The sequence below is a fragment of the Uloborus diversus genome, unplaced genomic scaffold (assembly GCF_026930045.1).
Source record: "Uloborus diversus isolate 005 unplaced genomic scaffold, Udiv.v.3.1 scaffold_11, whole genome shotgun sequence".
In the NCBI taxonomy this organism is placed as follows: domain Eukaryota; kingdom Metazoa; phylum Arthropoda; class Arachnida; order Araneae; family Uloboridae; genus Uloborus; species Uloborus diversus.
This window is the reverse complement of record NW_026557765.1, coordinates 2,014,732-2,040,829: the sequence shown is the minus strand read 5'-3', so window position 1 is coordinate 2,040,829 and position 26,098 is coordinate 2,014,732. Positions and strand designations below refer to the sequence as shown.

The window sequence follows — 26,098 nt, the reverse complement described above, 5'->3', positions numbered from 1 at the left end:
CTTTTTTTTTTTATTTTGAATTAGAACAAAAGAAATAGTATTTGCTACTATTGCAAGGATTCTTTGTCATCTAATGAGTTGAGAAACTGCCAGCGTGTGTACGGCAAAACATTTCAATCTACTGGTCAGATTGGCAATGAGTGCACTAAACTGGCTAAAATTCAGCCTCTCAAAATGAGTGAAGCTTGTGATTTCAATTAATTTTGTTGACAGCAACTGAAGAAAGCAAGCAAATTATGTAAAAAAAAAAAAGCAAAACATTTTTGACACATATATACACAGTGACACTGCTTCTACGCATCCAAATATAAGCAGTAATCTAGCAAATGTGGCACTTATCTTTTATTCCGTACTGTCGAATGAGCGACTTTGTGCTAGCATGGGGTGACATTGGGCCACATCATATGTGACAATATCAATACAAAGAGATTAAATTAAGTTACACAAAAAATAAAGCATAGCTCAGCACATTTAAACCCTCCATCGGTTATAAAAATAACATCCAACCTCTTATAATTATTTAGCACTAAGTTACTGCCCATAAGCCAGGGCTACGGCAGAAATACATGCAATATACTAGACAGCCCGGTTATCACATCCAGAGACTGCAGTCACAATCTATGCAGCACAACTTCAAGCCTGCTGTCATAAAGTTACCTCATTTGACGGCATTTGTCAAATTTTAGCAGGAAATCAAGTTAAGGTCATTTGACAACACTGAAAATATTCATAAGCTTTTATTCAATGCAAAAATTTTGCATGAAAAAATATTTTTATCTTTTAAGCTCTGTGCTAAACATCTTTTACTGAACTAGGAGAGTTTCAAAATTTTCATGATTTTTGGGCTATAAGAAGTTGCGTCCATCATAGGATGCAGAACACTATTAGGCCATTCGATGTGACAGAAGGGGACATTTAGGATAGTTTTGTAAGTACGAGGGGGGACTCAAAAGAAACCGGACTAATGGTGCGATGCCAATCCTAGATGTAGTAGAGTGTTCTCCAGCTAGATGGCTCAAGTAGAGACCTTCACAAACCAACTGTGCAAGTGGCGTCAGTTTAGTTGATAACGTCTGATCGTAGTGTTGGTTTTCTCGGGTGTTGTTGCTTTCCGCCTGCGAACTCATTATGGCAGATTTAAAAGAACAAACTGTAAGCTTGAAATTTTGCTTCGTGCTTGAAAAGTCGGCAGCGGAATAGCTTACCAAATGCTTCAACAAGCTTTCAAGAATGATGCTATGAGCCGTACACAAGTTTTCGAGTGGTTTGGGCGCTTCAAATGTTGTAGCATGAATGTTGAAGATCATGCTCGTTCCGAGGGCCTTTCAACGTCTTGAAATGATGAAAGCCTTGAAAATATCCGCCAGCAAATCAACGAAAATCGTCGTTTTACGATTGACTAATCTTTAGAAGAAACAAGAGTGAGTTGGAGCTCGCACAGGCGATCGGAAGAATGGTTCCTTCACCATGATAACGCTTCTGTACACACAGCCTTCACTATTAACCTCTTATTGGCCTTTGAGGGGTGGCCAGTCATTCCTCGACCCCCATATTTGCCAGACCTAGCCCCTTGTGATCATTTTCTGTTCCCGAGGATGAAAAAAATTCTGAAAGAAGCGTTTTGATGATGTAGAGGCTGTAAAAACCGCTTTGCAACGGGCACTGAACATGGTCAAAGCTAAAGAGTTGCAGACGAGCTTCTAACAGTGGAAAAAAAAAATATAACAAGTGTATTGCATATAAAGGTGATCACTTTGAAGGAGACAAAAGAAATTTTGTGAATAAATTAATATATAAATATTTTAGAACAAAAATCCGGTTATTTTTGGGTCCCCCCCCTCGTATATTTTGCTTTATAAATATAAATAAAACAAGTTTGAAATTTTATTTTTGATTGCAACAGTAAAGATTTGTCAAAAGAATCAGGTAGAACATTAAAAGTTATGTGACCCATTCCCACAGGCATGTTATTACATGTCATTGGATTATTTTCTTCAAACTGACTAACTTTTGATTTTCTACATAATTCTTATCACAAAACTTTGCTGTTACTATCAAAAATGAAATTTCTGGCTTGTATTATTTATATATTATTTATATTTATGAAACAAAATATACTGGCAAAACTACTCCAAATGTCCCATTCTGTCACATATAATGGCTCTATTATTATTTAAAAATAATTTTATTTCTTAAATAATAAAAGTAATTAATAAAAATTAATTAAATAAAACAAATATTAAATATTAGTAAACTTTCTGAAAGCATTTAATTCCAGAAACGAATTAATACAAATCGTACAACATATTCAACTGCAATTGCTTCCTGTGATTAGAGCGAAGTATAGAAAAAGCACATCAATGACACACATAACTAATTTACATATACAGCTAATGAAATGCTTACCTGATGTAACATTAAATATTTTGAATGGCCACTATAATTCCAGATACTAAAAGTGATGGGCGCACCTTCAACATCATGCTTCTCATTTTCCTTTTTCTCCCAAAACGATTTATTTTCAGATTCCTTCAGCATGGATTCCACTAAATCAACAACTCGTTTAGGCAGATCACTAAGCATTTCTCCATTTGAAGAAAGAAAATTGACACTATCTTTGGAAATCTAAAAATAATAAAATTACAGTTTGACAACTAAATAAACACGTTCTTGTAGCCAAATGAACTAAAAAGTAAAAAATAATCTTTGAATGTAAAAGTATGTTCAGCAGTGAGAGGATGTCTCACAGCCTTTTTTTTTCTTCTTAATTAGCGAAAAGTAATTGGAACACCATAACTTCTCATTGAGCAATTAACTTCAATGTAAAAAAAAGTCATGGCAAGGTTGCCATTTCATTTTTGCACAGATCCTGCATCATTGCAAAACTCTAATGTCTAGGTTAGCAATGAGAAATTTATGATGCCTGATATCAAGCCAGCCCCCCCCCCCCCCATGTTTTTTTTACATTAAAATTATTTCAGTATCAATGTGCAGTCAGGGTTGCCACTCAATTTTGGTAAAAATATTCCTCTATGAAATTTTACCTCTATGAAAATAAAACATTAAAAATAAGCAAATACTGATGTTTGAAAAAGAACATTAATATCTTGATAATTTCACCACAGGGAATAAAATCGAAACAAAAAATAAATAAATAAATAAGGGGAAATAAATAAGAATTCATAATAACTGAAATAATAGCATGGTGATTGAATACATTTAACTTTTTATGCAAGTTAATAAAAAAAAAAGGCTTTTCTTAACCATTCATTATTTGGATCTAAAAATGTAAAAGTTAAGCAGAAGAATGAATATTGAGGACCAATTTCATACACTTTGAATTAAATTAAATTATCATGAAACTCAAGATACATGTTAAATAAAACAATAAAAAGATTGATTTGTGATCAACATTTTAATATTCACAAAAAACTATTTATTTTACTTTATTTTTGAACTTCATTAATATTATCATTACTATTTATTTATTTATTTATTTGGTAGTTTACATATTTGGGCATTGATTTTTGCAACTTCAATTCATATATATATATATATTAGGGTGCATCATTTGCCCAACTAGTCTAAAATTGTTTTGTCCCTAATTTAAAAATGTTCTCGTACCACTAGATAGTATTAATGTGAATTTTTATGAAAATCAAAATTGATTTAGGTATCCCACCTCAAGCAAGAAGTTTCTTTTTTAAGGTAAATGAACAATTATAACATCAAAAGTGACTCAAAGTGTAATAATGGGAAATCATTTTTAAATTACTTAATTTATATTGTACTTGTGTTAACTTCTCAACTGTTACCATTTTTTCAGTAACTTTCTATAACATCTTTTGTAACTGTAAGTTTAGGTTCACTATTTGTTTTTAACTTTCTACCATTTTCTTCCATCATACAACTGCTAATGCTAGTTCATTACGTTTTCTTCTTGTTATTCTATGCATATGTGTTGTAAACCACTTAAATAAGTTGATCTATTCTGTTTTAGTTCATAAGATCCATGAATTTTTGAAAGTAACATATTTTGAAATCTTTCAATAAACATGAGTAAATCAGCTGTTGTTGAATCAGTGACATTTTCTCCCCAAACAAAGCTTTGTTCATCTGTACAAAAGTTAAAAGTCAAAACCAGACAATCTTCAATGGTATTTGGACTTGGAACAACTAAAGAGGACTCGGAATTTAGGGCTCACGTAGCTTGCAAGTGCTTCGCTGCTTGATGTATCTGAGAAAGGTGCCGATCAGAATCTTACCAAATGGGAGTCTTCAAAACTTGTCTTGTCAAAAATATCTGATTTCTATGCAAAAGCAAACATTCCAATGACTACTAAACGTAAGTCCTGTGAGAAAATACTAAAACTTCATGAAAACAACACAAAATTAAAAGCAATTCCTCTTCAAGGAAGAAATACAGCAAATTCTATTAATAAAGTAAAGAAAATGGAAGAAGAATTAGCTAAAACATTTTCATTATGGCCTAAAAATGTAGAATACCTTATAAAAAATCCAGAAGATTTAACTTTTCTTCAATCTATGAAAAGGGATCATCTAACAACCTTTGGCTCACTCGATAAAATATTACAGCAAAACCTTAAGTGTCAGGAAATGCGTGAAATATCAAAAGCAGCATTTTGTGAAAAAATAGCCAAGGAAACAAGGAACTTCAATACAAGTTTTAATTCAGCTATTATTGATGAAATTGAAAGAGATGAAAATAGTGATACAAGTGATGAGACAGATTTATAATGCTCATAATACCAGAAATCATCATTGTACAACACGAACTGGTTCATATGCTTTTATTCCGCATGATACTATAAAACGACCTGATGTTGTATCATTAGCAACACGTTTAAAAATGACACTAGCACAGCAAGCTTCATACACTAAAGTTTTAATAGCAGAAGCTGATGGTGATTCATCCAAAATTTCAGCATCATATGCAACAACAGATAGAGCAAGACGATCAAGTGTCAGAGACATTGCCAAAGCTTGTAAGGAGCAATGGAATGGTTTTGATTTTGCAACTTTGCACTGGGATTCTTAACTCTTACCAACTTTAACAAATCAAAATATTGCAGAAGAAAGGCTTGCAGTTATAGTGGGTAATTCATATGAAGTTAATCTTCTTGGTGTACCAGTATATCCAATAGGAACAGACAAAAAAAAAACGGAGTTTTCATAGCTAAGTTAACAACTAATTTGCTAAATTCATGGAACTGTTCTGACTCAATAGTTAATATGTCGTTTGTCACAACTGCTTCTAATACAGGACATATAATTGCAGCATGTATAGCTATTCAACAGCGTTTGGGTAAAGCTCTCCTGTGGTCAGCTAGCCGTCACCACATTGGAGAAATTATATTGTCACATGTGTTTGACGATTTAAAAATTGAAGCATCGAAGTCACCAGACATATTTGTTTAAAAGATTTCGCAAACATTATACATTACTGCAGTTTGTGGAAGAGAGTGACGCTGCTATACCTATAAATTTATCCAAATTTGATGACAGTTCATTCAGTGAGTCCGCAAGAATTGACGAGTGCAAAAACAATGTTATCAAATTAGCTAAATCAAATGTTGTGTTTTGCAGAGGTGACTACTTAGAATTTGTTCAACTTTGTTTTTTATTCTCAGTAAACGATCCAAATGAGATAACTGCAGCAGACTTTAAATGTCCAGCAGCTTTATATAACGCAGATGGCAAAATTAATTTATTCAATCAAAATTTGCTTATTTCAACACCAAATCCAAGAACTACCAACTGGAACAATAGCTACGCATCAACAAGTTTTAAAATTTAGAAATTTTGTTAATTTTGTCACTTTGGTATATAGTTCATGGTGGATGATGTGCACTTCTGTCTTCGATGCACCGTGGAATGACTCGCAATTCTTTCATTTACTTATAAAATATAGTATTATTAATTCAGAAATTTCTGAAAGTGCAATTAATGCTTTTAAAAATCACCTTTAGTATCTGACAGAAGAAATTGTACCTCTAGCACTATGGAATGATAAAGTGCCTGAAGCAGACCGACGTCCTCTTGCTGAAAGTATATTAGCCATTAGATCAGCTAATCTTTCTAATACAAAACACAGATTTGGTATGGGATTTGGAAAACCAGTTTCCAACAGAAATTCATTTTTCACCAACACTGTCTGATTTTGTTGGCATTGATTCCTGGTTTTTATTTTTAATTTTGAAGTTAGATTCAGAATTCAATGTAATATTATGAAATATACAATAAATTGGCTTCAATAAATCAAATAATATTTATCAACAATTAAATAAATGCAAAAAATTGCTTAATGTGTTATTTTTCTGAGTTTTCATAACTTTCAATTGTCAGGTGGCACACATAGATATTGTTCAAAGTGGGAAAAATTTCACACAAATTATTAATTTTGTATGTAGAACAAAAGTAGCTTAGGGACAAAGCATTTGTAAACGAAAAAAAAATTGATGGGGCGAATGATGCACCCTAATATATATATATATATATATATATATATATATATATATATATATATATATATATATATTCCCTGCATATTCCAGATTTTGGAGCAAAATTTTAAAATTCCCTGGATTCCCCCCCCCCTTTTTTTGTTGATTTTTAAACTCCCTGTGTTTTTCCTGTTTCTTCAGGATTCCCTGTGGCGTGGCAACCCTGACAGTTCAACATAAAAATATTGTAAAGTAGGACATATTGACAAATAAAATTTAATGAATATCTGCAGAAACTCAAGCTATATGATGAAGTTTAATGCTCATACCCACCTCTTCTTTGGCAACTTTAGAAGATCCTCCTTTGGCGATGCTTGACTGCAACCTAAATGCACTTTTAGAACCCTTTTTCTGATCTTCTTTAGTTTTTTTCTTTTGCAGTATCATTTCTTTAACAACATTACAGGCAATGGCTTTAAAGAACTCATCATCCGCAGAAATCACAACTAAAATATTGACAAAATAGGTAAAATTAGCAAAATCCATAAGCTTTAAAAAAGGCATCTTCATGCAGATTAATTTATATGAAAGCAAAAATTAAAACTTGACTTGGACTAAAATCTTGGACAAAATTCAAAATTTTTCCTCAAACAACGCTTGAAAATCTTAACATATTCCCATTCTGATTCAATTCGTTTAACAAAACAAAAAAGAAATAAATACCGACATAGTCTGACAAAATTTTTCATTAACTGCCAGTTAACTAAAGAATTTAATTAAGTGCAACTTGGTGAGAAATGCAGAAAGCACCAAATTCTGGATTTGTTAGATTTTAGCAAAATTGATTGCTTGGAAAAGAATTCATCAAAAAACTGCACACGAAATACTGCTACAAGGAAATTAAATAGGAAACTTTTAATGATATTAATTCAGATTAAATGCAACATTTAACACAAAATATGACTTGGGACAACTAATTCATTTCAAAACTCAAGATTATAAAAATAAAACCTTTTCATACACAAAACTAAGAATTGGACACATCATACGTTCATTATATTTTACTTTTCTTTTTTCAAAAACAGTTTATTTTATCTAAAATGCGGCAAAATGTTAAAGAAAAATATCACTGTATGCGGGGCGCTAACCCATTGCATCTGCTTCATCAGCAATTTTTAAACTTCTTTTCTCATAAGCCCCGCAGCACTTGCGCTCGAAAATATAGTAATCCTTTTTCGTAAGTCCATCAGTACTTTAGCATTTACTTCCTCAAATGCTAAAATGACATTCTAATGCTGTCTGGTAGATAAAGACTACATTTTCCTAACAAGTTTTAAAGAGCAATAACAAGAGTACAAGAAAACTTTACATTTTCTCTTAAAAGTACAGACGTGTAAAAAAAAAACATTTTGATCTTCACCATTTCCAACTTCAAAAATTAAAAAAAATTTTAATCTATACCTTTCATGCAAAAAATAAAGTACATTTTAATCAAAATAAAACAACATTTTTGTGAAAAGTTATACCCTTGAAGAATTGCATAAATTTTGAGAATGAAAAGCAGTATAAAAAGAAGAATGATGAATGCAATACAATATGAACAAACATTTAAAAATCCTAAGGCTTCTTTCACGTGATGCAATTTAGTTGAATTAACTTTGGAACAGACAGTTATCAGGATGTGTAACCAGATAGAAAATCGAATCACTTGGCACCTTTCACGGAACAGTCAACTCATCAGGCCCACCGAGCACATGTGTCGTGATCTTTCTCATTCTGATGAGTTGAATCAACTCTTTAGTTGATTCAACTTATCAGGACATTGCCAAGGATTCACTCTACCCAGGAGTGAATTTGTTGAGTCAACTCGGTTCAGTTTCAACAGTATTGTGGAGCAGCTGCTAGGATTAATTCGGCTTATTTGAAGAAAAGGGATTCAACGAAGTTGCCTCTTACGAACACCAGGACCCGATTTAGAAATTTTGTGACTGTAAGCACAACATACCTGTGGGTTCCCCTTGACTTGCTTAACCAAAGAAGGTGCTCAATCGCACATCGTTTTGTCATTGCAGAGGTTCCCATCCCACAAGAAATATGGGGTACCTTTTGCACCTTTTTTTTTTTTAATTTTTAGGTTGACCCCATTGACATTTGCGTGGCTATAGGCTGCAGTAAACCGAGGGTGTAAATGTATATGCATACATTGATAATGTCACTGTAATGTATTTGTAATTTAAAACTTACATAAATAAACAATTATAAAAAATTCAAACGTCTTGAAATATTTTAAATCAACAGAAACAAATTAAATGCCTTATTTAATCCATTCCATGACTAGCCCGAAAACCCTTAACGCGCATGCCGCAGATAACGAACGGAGTTGCTTTTTGCTACGTTGTAATAGCACTTTTCTCCCCATTTTGCTATCGGGATTTTAATGTTGTTTTTGCTATTCAGTTTGCATTCGAAAATCGCTTCGCTTTATTAGTTTTAAGGCACTGAATCAAATAGCGCAATAAAATACAAGGTTGCTAATATGTGCTGAAATATTCATACATTTACACAGTACATAACAGGAAAATAAGAAACTATAGAGGATAGGACGAAAAGCAATTATTTTCATAACACTAATTATTTTATTGATTTATTTTCCTTTTTGCTTTTACCTTAGTATATCATTTTTTTTACTATTAAATGTAAGATGATCTATCTTTCAAAAGGCCTCAACAAAACATTCTTTAAACAATTGACTGATCGATCCAACCTGTGAGCAATGGAATTGAATGGACAAAAATGCTTTAACTGTGGGAATGATTTTCTAAGAGGATAAAAAGTATTCTTCGGTGCCTTTTGATATATTGTGACACTTCAAAACGACCAATAAACACAGAGACATCCCTTTGCTGGTCGGTTCTTTTATCGTAACGCCGATGACTTTTAAATCCCTTCTGAGTGCCCAGATATCAGTTGCTCAAGCGTGGGAAGTATTTTAAAGATAAATGATTACAAAAGATCAAAATTTGCGGCTAATCCCCTATTTCCCTAAAGGATACTTTAGTACATGTAACTAAAAGCCCCCAGCTGAGAGAGTAATAACTAGACCGACTGGGATGTCTATATTCCCTAAGGAGCTCTTCGCAAACATCCGAGCAAGTTAGTTTCATTCAAAGAATGCTCAGAAGGTTTTAGTGTTTTGTGGTCAACCCTTCCACATTATTTTCTTACAACAAAATAGTTTAGATCAGAAAGGAATTTTAAAGCAAGCTTTTATGCTTATATGACGGAACATGTCTTCAGAAGAAAAGAAAAAAGAAATCTTGCTTGAAATCGAGTCGGATTTTTTAAATCTTTTTTTTAAACATACTTTGATAAATTTTAGTTAGTTTCATAGGATTATTTACTAATTATGGCAATTTGATTATTGAAATGAAAACAAATATTTAATTTCTATTTTTAAAATCTCATAAAAGAAGGCGCAATTAAAATATTGGAATTATTTTAAGACAATAAATAAAATCTGAAAAAGAACGGGAGAAAAGGAATGTTTCGTTTCGTATGAGTAAAACGTACAACAAAAGAACTCAAGATATTATCATTTCATTTGTACTGCCGTATCTATTTTATGTTTTGTATGGTCAACTTTTAGGTATAGTCAATGCGGTCGTCATAATTATTGTTTGTGAAATTAAAAATACTGAAAACCGCATCACTAAAAATCCATCAAAGGGTGCGGCTAATATAAAAAGTTATAATTTACGTTTGAAAATATCATGATCTAAAAATAAATAAATAATAAACAATAATAATAGTATACAAATAAATAAAAAGCGTAGTAAACACATTATAATTTAAAAAAAAACATACTCGAACAAAATTAAGATATGTAAAATAATTTTTAAAAAATATTGTGTGAAATAAATAATAAAATTTGAGGATTATGAACAATTTAGTGACGGATGCTTGCATAAGAAGGTGGATTTTTGATAACAAGAAAAAAATATTTCTGTTTATTTGCTTTATTCAGGCATAGAAATATTGATAAATGTGTAAGGAAATATTTTCACAATTGTTCATCAGGAGTTCAAATGCCAGAATGCTAAGAAACAAAACTTCCACGAAAAGATAAAAAAATATAATGCCTGATTATTTGAAGCATTATACGTGTCTCATCCAAGAGTACTTGAAAGGTTAATATCTTAGTAAAATAAAATAAATTACAACAAGTTTCGTGAACACATAAGTTACATCCCTTTTGTCTAAGGAAAAGAGCTTGATTACCGCTCCCCTAAAAGCACCAGAACCCAACAGAGAAGCGCAATAACAGGGTTCTGCTCCTGGAAGGATCGCCGACACATATTCGGCCGAGGCAAAAACTGCTAAAAATGCCGTGACGACACAGGTTCGTCGAAGGCAGTTAGGAACCATTTTCTTGCGACGAGCCTGAATCGGCCGGGGCAAGGAATGGGTTAAGCAGTAATAATGAGCTCCCTACTAACATGGAGTGACATCTGAGTGTCCTCATCCTACGCTAGATGTCACTCCAGATAGTTTTCTCACACCATGGGAGAGAGTTTTCCACTGGCCCCAAAGCCCGTGCTTCTTGGGCTGATACTTAAATCAGGCCCTGATGAACACTAGAGACGTACCGAGTACTCGGTAACTACTCGGTACTCGGCCTACTCGGCCAATTTGCCGAGTACTCGGTACTCGGCCAAATTCTGATCAGATACTTGGCCAATACCGAGTAGTTGCAAAAAATTGAATATTGTCCAAGACAGATACTAAAATTTATAAAAAAGAGCAAGCATTATATTCTGCAATCATTTACAATTAAAATTTATAAGTCAAATTTAAATTTTGAGAATAATGAAGTTTGTAATGCTTCAATGGAATAAATCTTTCTTTTAATGTCCCCAAAGTTTATTAAACTTATTTATTAAAAATTATGCAAAAAAAGTTAAGCATAGGTAAGGTCCTGCACATTTGTTTTATCTGCTTTTAAAAATTAGTTATGTTTGGCGGACTAGAACTATAATTGATTGGTATACAGTGAAACCCCTCCTAACGGACACCCCTCTTATGCGGACAATTTTTAATTCCCCAGTTCCAATGCAAATAACATTGTTAAACCCCTGTCCTGCGGACAACTCTCTATTGCAGAAAAAAAATTTGTCCTGTTAGTGTCTGCATTAGAGGGATTTTACTGTAATTTGTTTTAATTCCAACTTGATTAATCATACCTTTTATTTATTTATTTTTAATTTAAAAAATAATTTTTTTGTAAAATTTTTGACACAAACAAAATTGTATATATATAATGCGTAATTAAATTTCAGCAGGAATTTAGTTTTAAAAACTATTATATGGACAAGGAGGTCTATACTACTATTCCAATAAGTTCAAAATTCATCACATGTGTGTCGGTGGTTCTTCTTAAAACATAATTGGTACTTGGAACTCGGCCGAGTAGTGAAAGGCCGAGTACTCGGTAACTCGGTACTCGGCCAAAGTGCTACTCGGTACGTCTCTAATGAACACAATAAAAAACGTCAGTCAAATAGTTGACAAGCAGCTTTTTTTTTTAAATTGATTCCACCTAACTATCTAGTGTGTAGGAGAGGCTTCATTCTTTTAGTTTAAAAACTAAACTCACCCATGGGTGGATCATCCTTCTTTTCCTCCTTCTCAGAGTCATCCACATTTTGCTCCTCCGAATTGTTATTCATTTCATCACCACATGAATTCTTCAATCGTACCAGGGTCCACGCTTCTCCGGAGGAGCTGTCCTCGGTGGTTTGACACATGCACGTTGTATCAATGCCATCGCATTCTGCATCTAAATCATCACTGAAAGAGTGAGCAATTCATTAAAACTAAATTCATAAAACTAAAAAAGTAACAACAAAATTATACAAATACAAATACAAAACAACGACCAGCAACAGGCTCTGGGCCCAGCTAGACTGGTCCTAGTCAATTTACAATCCCCAGTGAAGATCAATGGCCCTCTTAAAACTATCTACTACTCCCTTGCTCATTACCACCTCTTCTGGTAAACTGTTCCAAGGTTCCACTACCCTGCTAAAATAATAATTTTTCCTAATATCCATGTTAGCCTGAGATTTAAATAGCTTAAAACAATGACCCCTTTTCCTGTTTTCAGTGCTAAACTTCAGCCCCGTAACATCTTTCGTTTTAATAAATTTAAACAGCAGAATCATGTCCCCTCGGTTTCTTCTTTGCTCAAGACTGTACATTTTTAACCTTCTAAGCCTGGAATCATAGTCTAAGTGAGAAAGTCCATTTATTATCCTTGTAGCCCGCCTTTGAACCCTTTCCAATATGTTAATGTCTTTCTTAAGATAAGGAGACCAAAACTGAACAGCATACTCCAAATGAGGTCTTACAAAACTTCTATATAAGGGCAGAAGAACTTCTTTAGATTTGTTTGAAATAGATCTATTGATAAACCCAAGCATCTTATTGGCCTTGTTACTAGCAATGCTGCACTGTTGGCTAAACTTTAAATCCTGACTTATTAAGACCCCCAGATCAGTAACTTTGTCTGCCTGACTAATGACTGAACCTTGCAAATAATAACTTGTACACTTATTTCCATGCAAAATTGATAATTTTTGAAGGAGTTCAGTTGAAAGTTAAATTTCAAAGGAAAAATTTGTATGCAAATATGAATTTAAAAAAAAATTGCATAAAAATATAGGTTAGTACTTATTATCTATCTAGGGGAAAACATTAAAGTACAAGAATGATTTACAAAATGTATCAATTTATGAAAGGATTTTTTTTTTTATTTGATGCTTAGAGTTAAAAACACACAAACACATTTTGACAACAACTTATTTTTTCAGATGAGGATAGATGATGATAAATTTCATAATACATTAGCAAAATCTTTTGATAAATTCTGTTTTGAACTTCTTTATATTGTAATCTATTAGCTTCTTAATATTGGCCATGCAATATTTTACAGTAAACTTTTATCATATATGTCTAAAAATAACTTCTACTTGGAATACTTTTTAAGAAATCTAAAAAAAAAAACCTTTTCTATTTCCTACACTAATGCCTATCTATTGCAGTCATATTCCTGGTGTTAAAACAGTAGCGTAACTTCAAATTTTGGGCCTGCCTGCGAAATCTGAGTTTGGGCTCCCAACACAAAATTGTATTAATGTATATTTGTAGTACAATTTTTCGATTTTGTCGACCCCACAAATTTTTTTTTCAAACACACACACACACACACACAAAATACATAGAGAAAAGGGGGGGGGGGGGTGAGCTTTTAGTTAAGAAAGGGATCATAAGCTACAGAAATAAGGAGAATTTGTCACAATGAGAAAAAGAATTAGCAATAGGAATTTAATTGTAAAGATAATATTTGTGCAAAAATAGGGGTTCAGGGTGAGTTTCTAAAATTCTTCTGAAATTCTAGTTTGAAAACTGACTTTGAGGCTATAGTTGAAAGAAAAAAATGTTCAATTTGTCCCAAATTTTTCGGAATTGAAATTTTAAAAACATGATTGCAAGGCATCTTTTGTAAGGTAAGGGGTCAGTGACTCTCTTCCACAAATGTTTTGTCATTGGAAGTTCGAAAAACACACTTTTAGAAGACCTTCGATGATGTTAAAACAACAGAGTTCAGTTTCGGGGGTTATCCTAGGGAATTTTTTGAAATTGAACATCTAAAAATGCAATAGGCCACCTTTGATGACGTTAGGTGAAAGGATCAGGTTCAGAACTCTCCACCGGAGATTTCCGAATTTCCAAAACAGTGATTTTAAACGTTCGTCAGTGATGTTAGAAGGATGGAAGGTTTGAGGGCCTTAACCGTAAATTTTTCAAAAGTTTTTACACACGTGATTGTGAGTCTCCTTTCGGAGAAGGAGCCAGGGACTCTTCGGAAAATCTCTCGATACTAAAGTTTCAAAAACGTAATTTTAGACAATCTCGTTACGTTAATAAAAAAGAGGGGGGGGGCGGATTGGGGGCTCTCCCCTGGAAATTTTTTTAAATGGAACTCTTAGAAACGCAATTGTATGCCCCCTTTGATGATGCTACAAAATGAGGGATTGACTTAGGGACTATGCCCCAGAATTTTCGAAATTGAAATTCCAAAATCACATTTTAAGGCGAATTTAGGTGATATTAAGAAGAAGGCAAGTTTTGGGGATCTTCTTTGTAAGTTTTTCAAAATTGAATTTCCTTTTTGGCACTTCGATTTTGAAAAATTAAGGTGCAAAAGTTTCAAACCTCTCATCCCTTTCCCTAACTTCACCAAAAGTGGACCACAAATGCATTTTTAGGATGTTATGTAAGCGGAAGCTGTTCAAAGATGAGACTTCCAGAAAAAAAAAATCATATTGAAGTTCCCAAAATGCAATTTTAGATAATCTTAGATAATTTTAAAAGAAACGAGGGTTTGGAGGAGAAGGGATGGGGTTCCCGGCTTTTTTTCAAAATCAAAGTTTTAATATCACAAATTTAAGAAAAGATGAGGTTTGGAACTTTTTGCCGAGGAATTTTTCCAAATTGAAGTTTCAAAAAAGCAATTTTAAGCGATTTTTGGGCATATTAGGGAGAAGAAGGTTTTTTCAAACTACCTCCCAGAATGTTTCCGAAATTGAGGTTTAAAAACACAATAGGCTGTCTTTGGTGAAGTAATAGGAAATTATTTAGTTTTAGAGCCCTTTCTTTCGCACCTTCTTGGCAAGTCCCTATCTTTTATTTATTTTGAAAAAAAAAATGTAAGAAAACTTAAAAAATAGCTATTGCCTCTCAAAAAATGTTTAAAGTATGTATTGTATTTCTTTTCTTTGAATTGGGAGGTCTGGAGTTGGGGTCTATTCCCCCCCCCCCCCCATGTTAGGGCCTGTTTACTGAATAGGCCATGACCTAGAGATCCTGCTATTTGGGGGACCCCAAATGGCAAAAACTGTTTTAGCAAATGGCAAAAATTGTAATTTTTGGTTATAAGAGGGCCCCAAAAAAAGTGTTTGGCCTACGCCTCTGAAATCTTAACCACGGGACCTAGGCCAATAGGTTCTGTGAGCATTAAATAAATTTTAGCATTATGGAAAAATTTAATAAAATTGAATGAAAACAAAGCTGAAAAAAATTTCGGGGTCCTTCCGATCCCCCCCCCCCTCCTTTCTCCCCAATACAGATCCTACCCAAAAACTTCTCTTGGCTGTCTTTTTCCATGCTCCGGTAAGAGATCGGGTCTTTTTCCTTCTATTCCTTTTCTTTCAGGAATTTTTCCTTCTTTCCGTGGCAGGTGGCCTAGGGAGGGCAATATATACCTTTTGCACCGAGCCAAGGTTTGATTTTTGGGTAGGAAAGTTGGGCCATAGGCCCCCTTCTCTCTACTCAGGATCTGATTACTGAATAGGTCAACTAGGTCTCAACCTAGAACCCCTGCTATTTGGCGGTCCCAAATGGCTAAAACTGTTTTAGAAAATAGCAAAAATTGTAATGTTTGACTACATGAGGGCCCCAAAAAAGTGCTTGGCCTAGGGCCTCCGATTACTTAATCGAGGGCCCTAGGCCGAGGGCCCTCGATTACTTAATCGAGGGCCCTAGGTCAATAGGCTCTGGAGGATCCCAGAACCAATATATTAGCTTTTAAAACTAAATTTGCTTTACAGAGAAATTTAATCAAATTGAATGAAAATAAAGTTCAAAAATTTTTGGCCCCCTACCTACTTTGCTCCCCCCCCCCCCCATCATTGCAGGGTCTTGCGGTATGTAGTTACGCCACTGTGTTAAAAGGACTTTTTGCAAGTAACTGAAGCTAGTTTTGAACTTACCAAGTCTTCACCAAAAGCTTCTTCAAGAGAGTCTTTTTGCCATCTGGGGGTCCAATCAAAGCGATACGAGTATGGTAATATGAAGTACTGCCACTGCTTAAAGCACTTTGATATGCCTGGACAGCTTCTGGTCCTCGAGCCACTACTTCTGAAGGAGCACTGCCAGCTAAAGCAAAAATTTAAAAATGAAACATAAGAAACTATAGATCAAAAGTATGCTTTCAACTAAAAAAAGAACAATTATTTGTGTCATCATTGTATAAAACAATTAGATCTATATATTATACCTAAACAGTGTGCTTCAAAATAAATAAAACACAAGTGTACAGATGGAATTTGCAGAATTGTGTTTTATTATTTTGGAGAATACAAACAAGGCTTCCCCACAAGACCTTAGTTGCATTTATTTTAAGCAAGACAACAAATAATACCAAATTAAAATTTTATCAAAGCATATTTAATGTTTTTGATCAACTTGCTGAGATAAAAAGTTATAAAAAACCGACTCTGTAAACTGTCAGCACAAAACCTATTTTTTATTCTTTGACTGAAAATAATTTTTTCTGAAAAAATTACCAATCCTGTGTTCTAGAGCTTAAAATCACGACCGATTGTCAGTTTTCACGATTTTTGATGATAGTATTGACATGAGCATAGCATATCATAACATTATTTTCGAAAAAATCATCCATGACCAGACCGAATTCGGTCGTGGTCAAAATTCACGACCTTCCTGGTATATGGGTACCCTGACTCAACTATCATAGTCACAATTTTTTATATTGCAATGATGCCATGAAGCTCGAAAAATTTGTGCTTTGAAACGTTATTTCTCGAACAATCATGAATTCTAGGTTGAATAAGAAATATTTCTGATTAAAACAATATGATCCTGGTTTATTTTAGAATCAGTGTAAGAAGAGGTGGGGCACGTTGGTCCGCTTATTTACATATCATTTTTTATCTCGTCAAAAAATTTAATGATCAGTTCGATTTTCTACAATAAGTTTCGCTAAACACTTCTCAACACCACAGATTTTTTTTGGAAGTGTTGAATTGATAAAAAATTTTTTAATTAATTTTTTAATGGAACCTCGTAAAGTGGACCAATGGGTGGGGCACGTTGGACCGCATAACTCAAACAACATTTGCTATCATTTTAGTGATAAATACTATTAAACTTTGTAACTATCTTATTCTCTGTTGTGTGTAGGGTGGAAAACATTAAGTTTAAATTCAATATAACATATTAAATTGATTTTTTGATAAATCATCCTTATTTAAAAACAGCAATAAGCATTCACCATTAGTACACAATTATTTTTAAAAAATCAAAAGAAAAATCATAGAATATTGTTATAATTATTGAGATTTAAGAGGAATAAAAAGTTTTTAAATTATGTGGGGTAGGTTGGTCCGGTTCAACGTGCCCCACAAAGAGTGGACCAACCTACTCCACCTTCTTGGTCTGAAAAAGTGATGTCATAATTTTTTTCTTTTTGACAGAAAACGAAAAAAATTGCCAATTATATTGAACTAAAGAAACTTACTTTAAGAAAGGAGTTCAATTCCCCCCCCCCTCCTGCAATCTTGATGAAAACCATTAAAAAAAAAATAAAGTTACAGTTTCCTGAAAATTACTCAGAACTACTGAAGAACTGAAGTAACACTTTCTGGAATAAAAATTGTTCAATATAACTGTACTATTTGATTTCATCATAGGATTTGTAGGACCATAGGTGCTATTTGTTGGTCATAAAATAAAAAATATTAATAGTATTAAAATAATCGAGACCGGTCCAACATGCCCCGCGGTCCAGAGTACCCCACCTCCCCCTTCAAGCTACAAGTTTACTTAAATGATTAAAATATCTTTTAATTTCAAAAACAAAGTTCAACTAAAACAAAAATAATTTAATACCTGGATAAAAAATCAGTGTTACTTACAATTTGAAACAAACTTCACAGAAACAGTTATTCCGTATAAATCTACTAGCACCCATAGCTGTTCTTTTATTGGAAGCCCCACTAAAATGGCTCCTTTATGTTCACTATTTACAAAGAAGTGGAACTGGCCTTTGGAGTTGACATAAAACGTTAACCTGAAACATATTTAGCACATTAGTCTGATTCTGACAGCATAAAAAACAGGTATGAGAGTCTGAAAACTCCAATTTTTCAAAAGCAATAGGAAATAGTACAGAATTACTTTTTTTATGCACCATAGTCCTGGCTTTGGAGCAGTAACTAACTTACTGCTAAATATATCATAAGTTAGATTGATATTTAATATCATTTTCTTCAAAATCTTTTAGTGTGGTACTCAAAAACTTGAAAGGATTACTTAAACCTAAACCATTCCATCTCTTTAGATCTTCTAAGCACTTTTTTAACTCCCTGATTTTAAACTTCATTGCACATGTCAAAGTACTAATCATATTGGTATATTTGCTCCAACTATAAGCCAAGTCTTCACTAGAGAGTAAAACTTTGATTTGCTGATAGCACAGAAAAGAATTTTCAGATAGACAACCTCTTGGGCAATCTAACCATAAATTTATAAAAGCATCAATTAATCTATCACTGCATAGATCCGGAGAAAATGTCAACAAACCAAAAAACACATCTAACGTTATTAAAATGAGCAACTTTTTAAAAGACACTAAAATATTATTGTGCTTCACCAAACAACTAGCAATAGAAAACATTGGAAATATTTCTTCAGGCAAAGAGTTAATCGATTTCGAATGTATATTTACGGCCAACCTCCTGAAAAAATTAATTATCTTGCTTACACTAAAATTTATTGCTCCAACATTTTCTACAATCTTCACAAATGGTTTCGAACTTGAATTGAGATCACACTTGATGTCATCTGTGCTTAAATTTTTATCACACCAATCTACAATTTCATTAGATATCAATTGCAATGATAATTTTGAGCATGCTTCTAAAAGTCCATCGCCTGAGCATTTTGTGTCTTCTGCTAATAAAAGTGACATAAGAATTTTTATTTTTGCATAGCACGCATTAGAAATAAAGTCACAAGACTTCAAGGTTATTAATAATTGACTGTAAACTGTAATAAATTCTGTACTTAGTTGAATTTGATCAAATAGATTGGTTTCGGCAACTTTTACAACTTCTTGTCTACATTTGCTAATATTTTCTGTATATTTAAGTTTCATATTTTTTAATTCTGTGTTTATTTTTCTTATCACTTCAGATGCCATGCATTTGGAAATTAACTTGATTGTTTTCACAACTTTCCGCACAGATGACGCTGGTAAAGTTGAAAATGCCTCCACCAACTTGCTTTCCATTTCTTGTGTGTCAATTAAGGAATATTAAGATTTAGTTATCGTTATAGGAGTAAATTTTCTAACTTTTTGATCTTCGCTTTTATCTCATGAACAAAATTCCTATTCCTATGAAGTATTTCTTTCTTTCTTTCACACACACAGATTGAGGTTTGATGAAGTATGATCTTATGAACAAAATTATATAAACAACTTTGAACTAGCGCGACATTTAAAAGTCGGTACGGTCGCGGACACCACAATCGCAGCCGAAACGCAACTACTGTGCTGTGTGTATGTTCGTTTAGAGCAACCGGTTAAAAGTCGGGTAATTTTGTGCAGGTAGGGACTCTAGATAAGACTAGAATGCAGTGATGAAACGAAATGACTTGAAAAGAAATGTCTTTTGATTCCGGAATGCCTTTCCGATACCTTTCACAAAAAATCGCTTGTTCTCTAACCAAAGCACAACTCATTTAAAATTTTGCATTGCTTTTCATTCTTGTACTAAGCATTCTCCCTCTCCTCCCCTCTTTTCATCCATCACTCACGCAATCGTTTTTCACGGCATTTTCTTTTATAAAAGACGAAGACTAAAATAATTCTTATAGAACTCAAATACTCAGGTTTTAACTTCTATGACCGCCTGCCTGCCACAAAGCATGTTCTATGAACCTAATCTTTGCTGCGGACCTACTGCAACTGAAGTAGTTACATGTATATCATCTTGAGTTATTGAATCTAAACCATTGTCATTCGTTATCAACTGTGACCACAGGTGGTGTCAACTACCCAGGGGTGCATATATGGAATCCGTACTCGCTAGACCCCATGCTGCGAGCAAGTGGGAGGAGTTAACATTTTCGCGCGCTCTCACGTCAACGTTTTCCCGCGTCAAACCGCGAAGTACCTACGCTGCAGGGGCGGCATTTCAACATTTCATTTGGGGGGTCGAGTTTTTTAAACATGAATTTTCTCAATATGGAATAAAATACCAGTACATTTTTTAAAGTAAGGTCATTAAAGAAATTCAAATTATAATTTCCACGCTTTTAATTTATTTTATAGCAAACTGTAACGGAAAAGATCTTGATACTGCCGTTTCTAAAGTAAATTTTTAATGTTCGATTTTTGGAATCCAGAAAAAAAAAGGAAATCTTGGTACTATATTCCGTCAATGTCCAGTGGCATGCTCTTGGCAGTATAGCTGAAGATGAAAGTCTTGCTTGTCCCATCATGCACCAAAAAAAAAAAAAAAAAAAAAAAAATCTCTAACCTTCTGAGACACGAAAATGATCTTTCACAGTTAGCTGAGTTGATTGGAATTGGTGAAAAATAATTGAAGCTACAAAGTTATGTTAGAAAATGCATCTTTAAAAATTTTCTCATAAAAAAAACCACGCAAGTTTAAAATTTGTGCTCTAGTCTTCATTTTTCATCATTGAAGTACACTGGCTCTTCACAAAACAATTCTTTTTGCTTCGTTCAACAACTTTTACATGTAACTGAAATGTTTTATTTATCTTGTTCAATAACCTGCACATATAATATTGAACTTAGATTTATCACTAAATCTTGTGTTAATTTCATTAGAAACTGAATGAATCTATTATTTGATACAAAATATTGAGCCAAACATAGGACTTTGCATCATCATGTGAATTTTTGTCACTTTTTAAAATATTTTTTTTAATGGGTCTAATAATTCTAAATTAACAAGAAACTCTTAATAGGAGCTCAATCAAGAGTTCTAGCTTTAACTTTTGAATACCATTTTGTACCTCTCAGTTAAAGAAATACAAAAGTAAACCCAACAAAAGTACTTGTTGATGCACGAATTTTTTTCAAAAATAGCGTGTCTTTTGTAAGAAGTTTCCATGAAAGTATACAATGTATTGAATTGCTCAAATATGCCTCTTAACAGAAGGAATCAATGTTCACTCACTAACTGAACGTACATTTTAAATATAATCGCAACAATGAACTCAAAATACCAAGGAACTTCTCGTAAAAATCGGGCCGTTACACCTGTGCACTGCCCTTTCACATTAGAAGCAGAAACATCATCTTAACTCTGAACTTAAAAGTATGAGGCATTTAACACATATGAGGAAATTTCTTCTTCAGTTGAAACAAACTTATTTTCCATCTGTTTTTTATTCTGGAAGTTCTGAAAATGATTCATGAATTTCTAAGTTATTACCCTAAATAGCGAAAAACAGTTGCTCGTGTCTGGACGCGAAATTTTATATCGGAGGCTGATTTTAGTCTAGCATGAAAGTAGCACCATCTGATTGGTCTTCGCAGACACGTGACGCATCTGATGGTTGCTTTCGATAGAAATGCATTTCGCATTCCTGTTTTGGCAGTTGGAAAAGAAAACAATTTTAGTGAATTCTTCGTTTAAAACTCAAAATTTAGCCGCCGTACTAACACTCTGATTTATCGAATGCGTTGGATTTTAAGGTGTAAAATTTCATGTCTGAAACACTCTTAAATGCAATTTTTGTATGTCATAATCAAACAATCGTTTTTGCAAAAAAAGTAACTTATTTTCTTGACATTATGTTAAGTCCTGCTTTTCTTTCATCTTGTAATTATTTTTTTTTGATTTAATTTAAAAATACTGAATCGTTTTCCACCAATGGATTTCACAAATGTTTAAGTCTTGCCCTGGTTATTAAAATTCATTAAGAAATAACCATTTGACACAATAATGTAAGTTTGTTATTGTTATGTATCTTTGTTTTAGAAGTTTTTTTTTTTAGACTACTTGCATCAGTAAAGTTCACTGTGTGCCCTCTTGGTTGCTCGGAGAGAATATCAAAGTGGTACTCCAATTTGCGCCGAGGTTGGACAGGTTTTTTAACAGATACCATAGATAATAATTTTAAAAAGATAATAATTTTAAAACTTATTTATTGATATAAATGCAACTTTTCTTATATTAACATTAAAAATTGTTCAAAGCGAAGACAAGAGACACTCATTTATTTATGAAACAGCCTGCAATATAAGCTAAAGAAAGTAAGTAATATACTTTGATTTAATTTAAAATTTATTTTGTGCCCATAAAACTGTAAAAACAATTATATATTATGCTATTTACACTGTCAGGGTTCGTACTCAATTTCAGAAATAAAATGAAGGTGTTTTGAAGGAAATGAGATTTTGAAGGAGTACTAATGGGAGTCATTAAATGATGTCGCCCTTTTTTTTATTTAACCCCCTTCCTGTTTATCTCAAAATGTCACACTTCATGTAACTCCTCCTCTTGCCACATGTCATATTTTTTATAAACATATTGTTACAATAACTGTGTGATGTCACTTTTTGTCACCCTCTCTCTTCCCCTTGTCACAATTTCATGAACCTGTCTCTCCCTCAAGGCATGGCATCACTAGTGGATGACCATTTTTACAATATCATAAGTGCAACCTACAAAACAACTGTTTTTTAACATAATTACTTACTATAGTATATCTACTTATGTATTTTTGAATATTTAAAAAAATTATTAGACAAAATGACTTGCTGTTGAGAGTGTGGTGGAGGGAAAAGCAATAACAATAAAACTTGAAAAAACAGCCAAGCACCATTTAAGCATGTTTTACTTCATTTATATCTTAGTCATCTAATAATGTTTTCACCTTCAACTTTTACGACTTCTATGCTCAATTTGTAAATCACACCCTTATGAAAAAATTAAATATATGAAATAACTACATCAAAATCATCTTCGTGATAAAGTTGTTGACCGAAATATTTTAAGTTACTGCCATAGAGGAAGATTACATAGTGTTGAAATAAAAAAGAAGCAGGGTTGGGTTCTAGACAGTTTAAAACTGGTTTAGGACAGGACAGGTGGTTTTTACCGTCCAAAACTGTCTAAAAGTGTCCGAAGCTGTATTAAACTGTCCAAAACTATGCTAAAACTAAAGGGGTGTAATCTAATCAATTTGTATTTACTGCAATATTCGTAATGCATAAATAAAGATATTAATGTAAGGTTTAATTAATGAGTTTTTAATATAGTTTTCACTTAATTCTTTTTTAAAAAAAATATTTTAGTTATAATGTTGCCAATAACTATTACACAAAAACTTCCTTATGTAACAGTTGGTAGAGTTATGAAAGGAAATTCACAACACTACCAAGACAACTAATTTCAGTTCCGTTTGTAACTCAAAGGAATGTTATTAAATGTGCAATATTTAGGTGCAAAAAAAAAAGCTTAATTTTTTAAATGGTTTTTGCAAATAAGTTTCACATGATGTTTTAACAAAAATTATTTTTTAAATCATAGATTAAAGGAACAAGAAACTCAAAAATTTGGTTTATGAAGAAAAAAAAAACTCTTGCATACAAATTGAAATTTTTAATGCAGCATTTAATTCCTATGTAACTCAGCTGCATAAATTAATTACATATATGTTCATACTTGAATGTTCACGCTGATTAAATAAATAGTCAAAAAAATTTTTTTATTTTTTTTGACTTTTTTTTTTTTGTTTGATATTTTCTCACAATCTCTCTGTCATTTCAAGAATTCAACTTTTGTGCAACTAGATTAAAATCAGCTGCGTAAATAAGCTGATTGTTCTCATTGAATAAATGTTCAATATGAAACATTACTTTGATACATTTTATTCTGTTTTTGATGTTTTCTCAAAGAATACAATTTTTCTAAAAATATAGTTTTGGACAGGACGGTAAAAACCAGGGTTTTACCGTCCCTGGTAAAAACCAGGGTTTTTACCGGGTTTTTACCATAGTGTCCAAAACTTGCCAACCCTGAAAAGAAGGCGTTAAAACCAAAATGAAGGAGTTTGAAAGGCCCTTCAAAAAAATTTCCTAAATGAAGGAATTTTGAAGGAGTATACAAACCCTGACTGTTCAAAACATTTTAAAAGAATTATGAGTTTTCTCCTATGATGTAAATGACTAACCTTCTTAAACACTTGCCTGGGGTGTAAAATAAACTGTTTACTTAAATAATAAATAGTCACTGATTATAGGATACATGTTTCACAGTGTCTTTCGATTATGTACTCATTAATTTTGATTTAAAATTTTATTTCCTGTATCCAGTTCTTATGGACAAAACTGATTTTATCCAAGCCGGTTTTAACCACGGTTAAAACCACCACTGGCCGAAACTCTTACAACTCTGGTCACAGTACACATAGCGGCGTGTATCCTACGCTTCAATTCTTCGACATCAGTAACTGGTGTGGCGAAGACTCTGCTTGATATAGCCCTGTGAGCTGCTATGTGTACTGGGATAGAAAAAATGTTAGAAAACACGCCAGTCCTTGGTGGGAACTAGAGTACACCGCTTACAGATTCTTCGAGCTCTAAGGGGCACAGGTTGGAATTCCTTGATGCAAGAGGTCTTTTAAAAAAACTTTTCTAATTAATGTGTATAACATTACCTAAAATACATAATTATGTTGAACAGATTTATGTTTTTTTATAACAAGCGCAAGACTTTCTGTTCACTCTGTCAGGGCCGGATTTGGAAGTGTGGAGGCCCCGGGGCAACGAAGGAGTGGAGGCCCCTAATCAGGGTTTGAAAAAATCATCATATTTTCGAAAATAACCGATACTTTGATATATATCCGAATATTTTGATATATATGTATACATCCGATATTTTCGACCCGTGAAAGTTAGGATATTTTGTAAAATTGTATTGTGGGGGCCCCTTTGTTGTGGAGGCCCCGGGGCAGTTGCCCCGCCTGCCGTCCTCTAAATCCGGCCCTGCACTCTGTATATCATTAAAAAATGTAAAATCTAATGCAAAGTAACCAGCAAAGATTTAGAGAAAAATTACATTATTAAATTTGAAAAATAGCTTTTTACAATGTAAGTTTGCTAAATATCTTTTTCTCTTCTTTATTATTTTTATTTTTAAATCAATACAAACTTTCCTATTAGGTTCTTATTATATAAGGCAGAATAACCAAACTTTTCTAAGTGAATGGAGAAAAAGTCCAAGTGGTTTGTTGTCTCTATTAACTTACAGTAGAACTGTGATTTTATATTTTCTGTTGGACTAACGATAAACAGCATACTAAGCAGGAAAACCTGAAATTGTGGGAGAGGTTGAAAATCTAAGCATATTGTTTAAAAATTGACACTTATTCAATGAATTTGTGTAAAATGTAATCTTTATCTGTTCTTTGTTTTTGGATATTCATTTAAGGCACGTTTATGTTAACGATTTTTGCTAATTTTCTTCTTGATTCGTATTTGCAGAAAAACTGTTTTTGTGTTTTGAATCACTTGATCAATTGTGGGGACAGCTGCCATTATTTCTTCTTAGTCTTCATAATTTCATCACAATCATCGGAAGGGGGTATTAAATCTGATATGGAAAGTAGAGCCGAATTTAGCTCCATGCAGCCCCTAGGTATATTTGTATTCCGCCTCCCCATTCTCTTAAAAAATGAAGAAGTAAAATTTCCTTGGCTCTTAAAACGCAACTAAAGCTTCTAAAATT

At 33.0% G+C, this 26,098-nt stretch overlaps 1 protein-coding gene across 1 annotated transcript in view; it reads right to left on the bottom strand.

The window, feature by feature from the left end:
• The window catches only part of LOC129232152 (uncharacterized), a 118,834-nt gene that overhangs the window by 45,654 nt on the left and 47,082 nt on the right, over positions 1–26,098 (bottom strand). The window contains exons 3-7 of the mRNA XM_054866393.1: positions 18,242–18,396; positions 16,295–16,460; positions 12,118–12,311; positions 6,798–6,970; positions 2,407–2,625 (exon numbers count right to left, since the gene is read on the bottom strand). Of these exons, the coding sequence (XP_054722368.1) occupies positions 2,407–2,625; positions 6,798–6,970; positions 12,118–12,311; positions 16,295–16,460; positions 18,242–18,396 (907 nt within the window). The remainder of the gene's footprint in view (positions 1–2,406; positions 2,626–6,797; positions 6,971–12,117; positions 12,312–16,294; positions 16,461–18,241; positions 18,397–26,098) is intronic.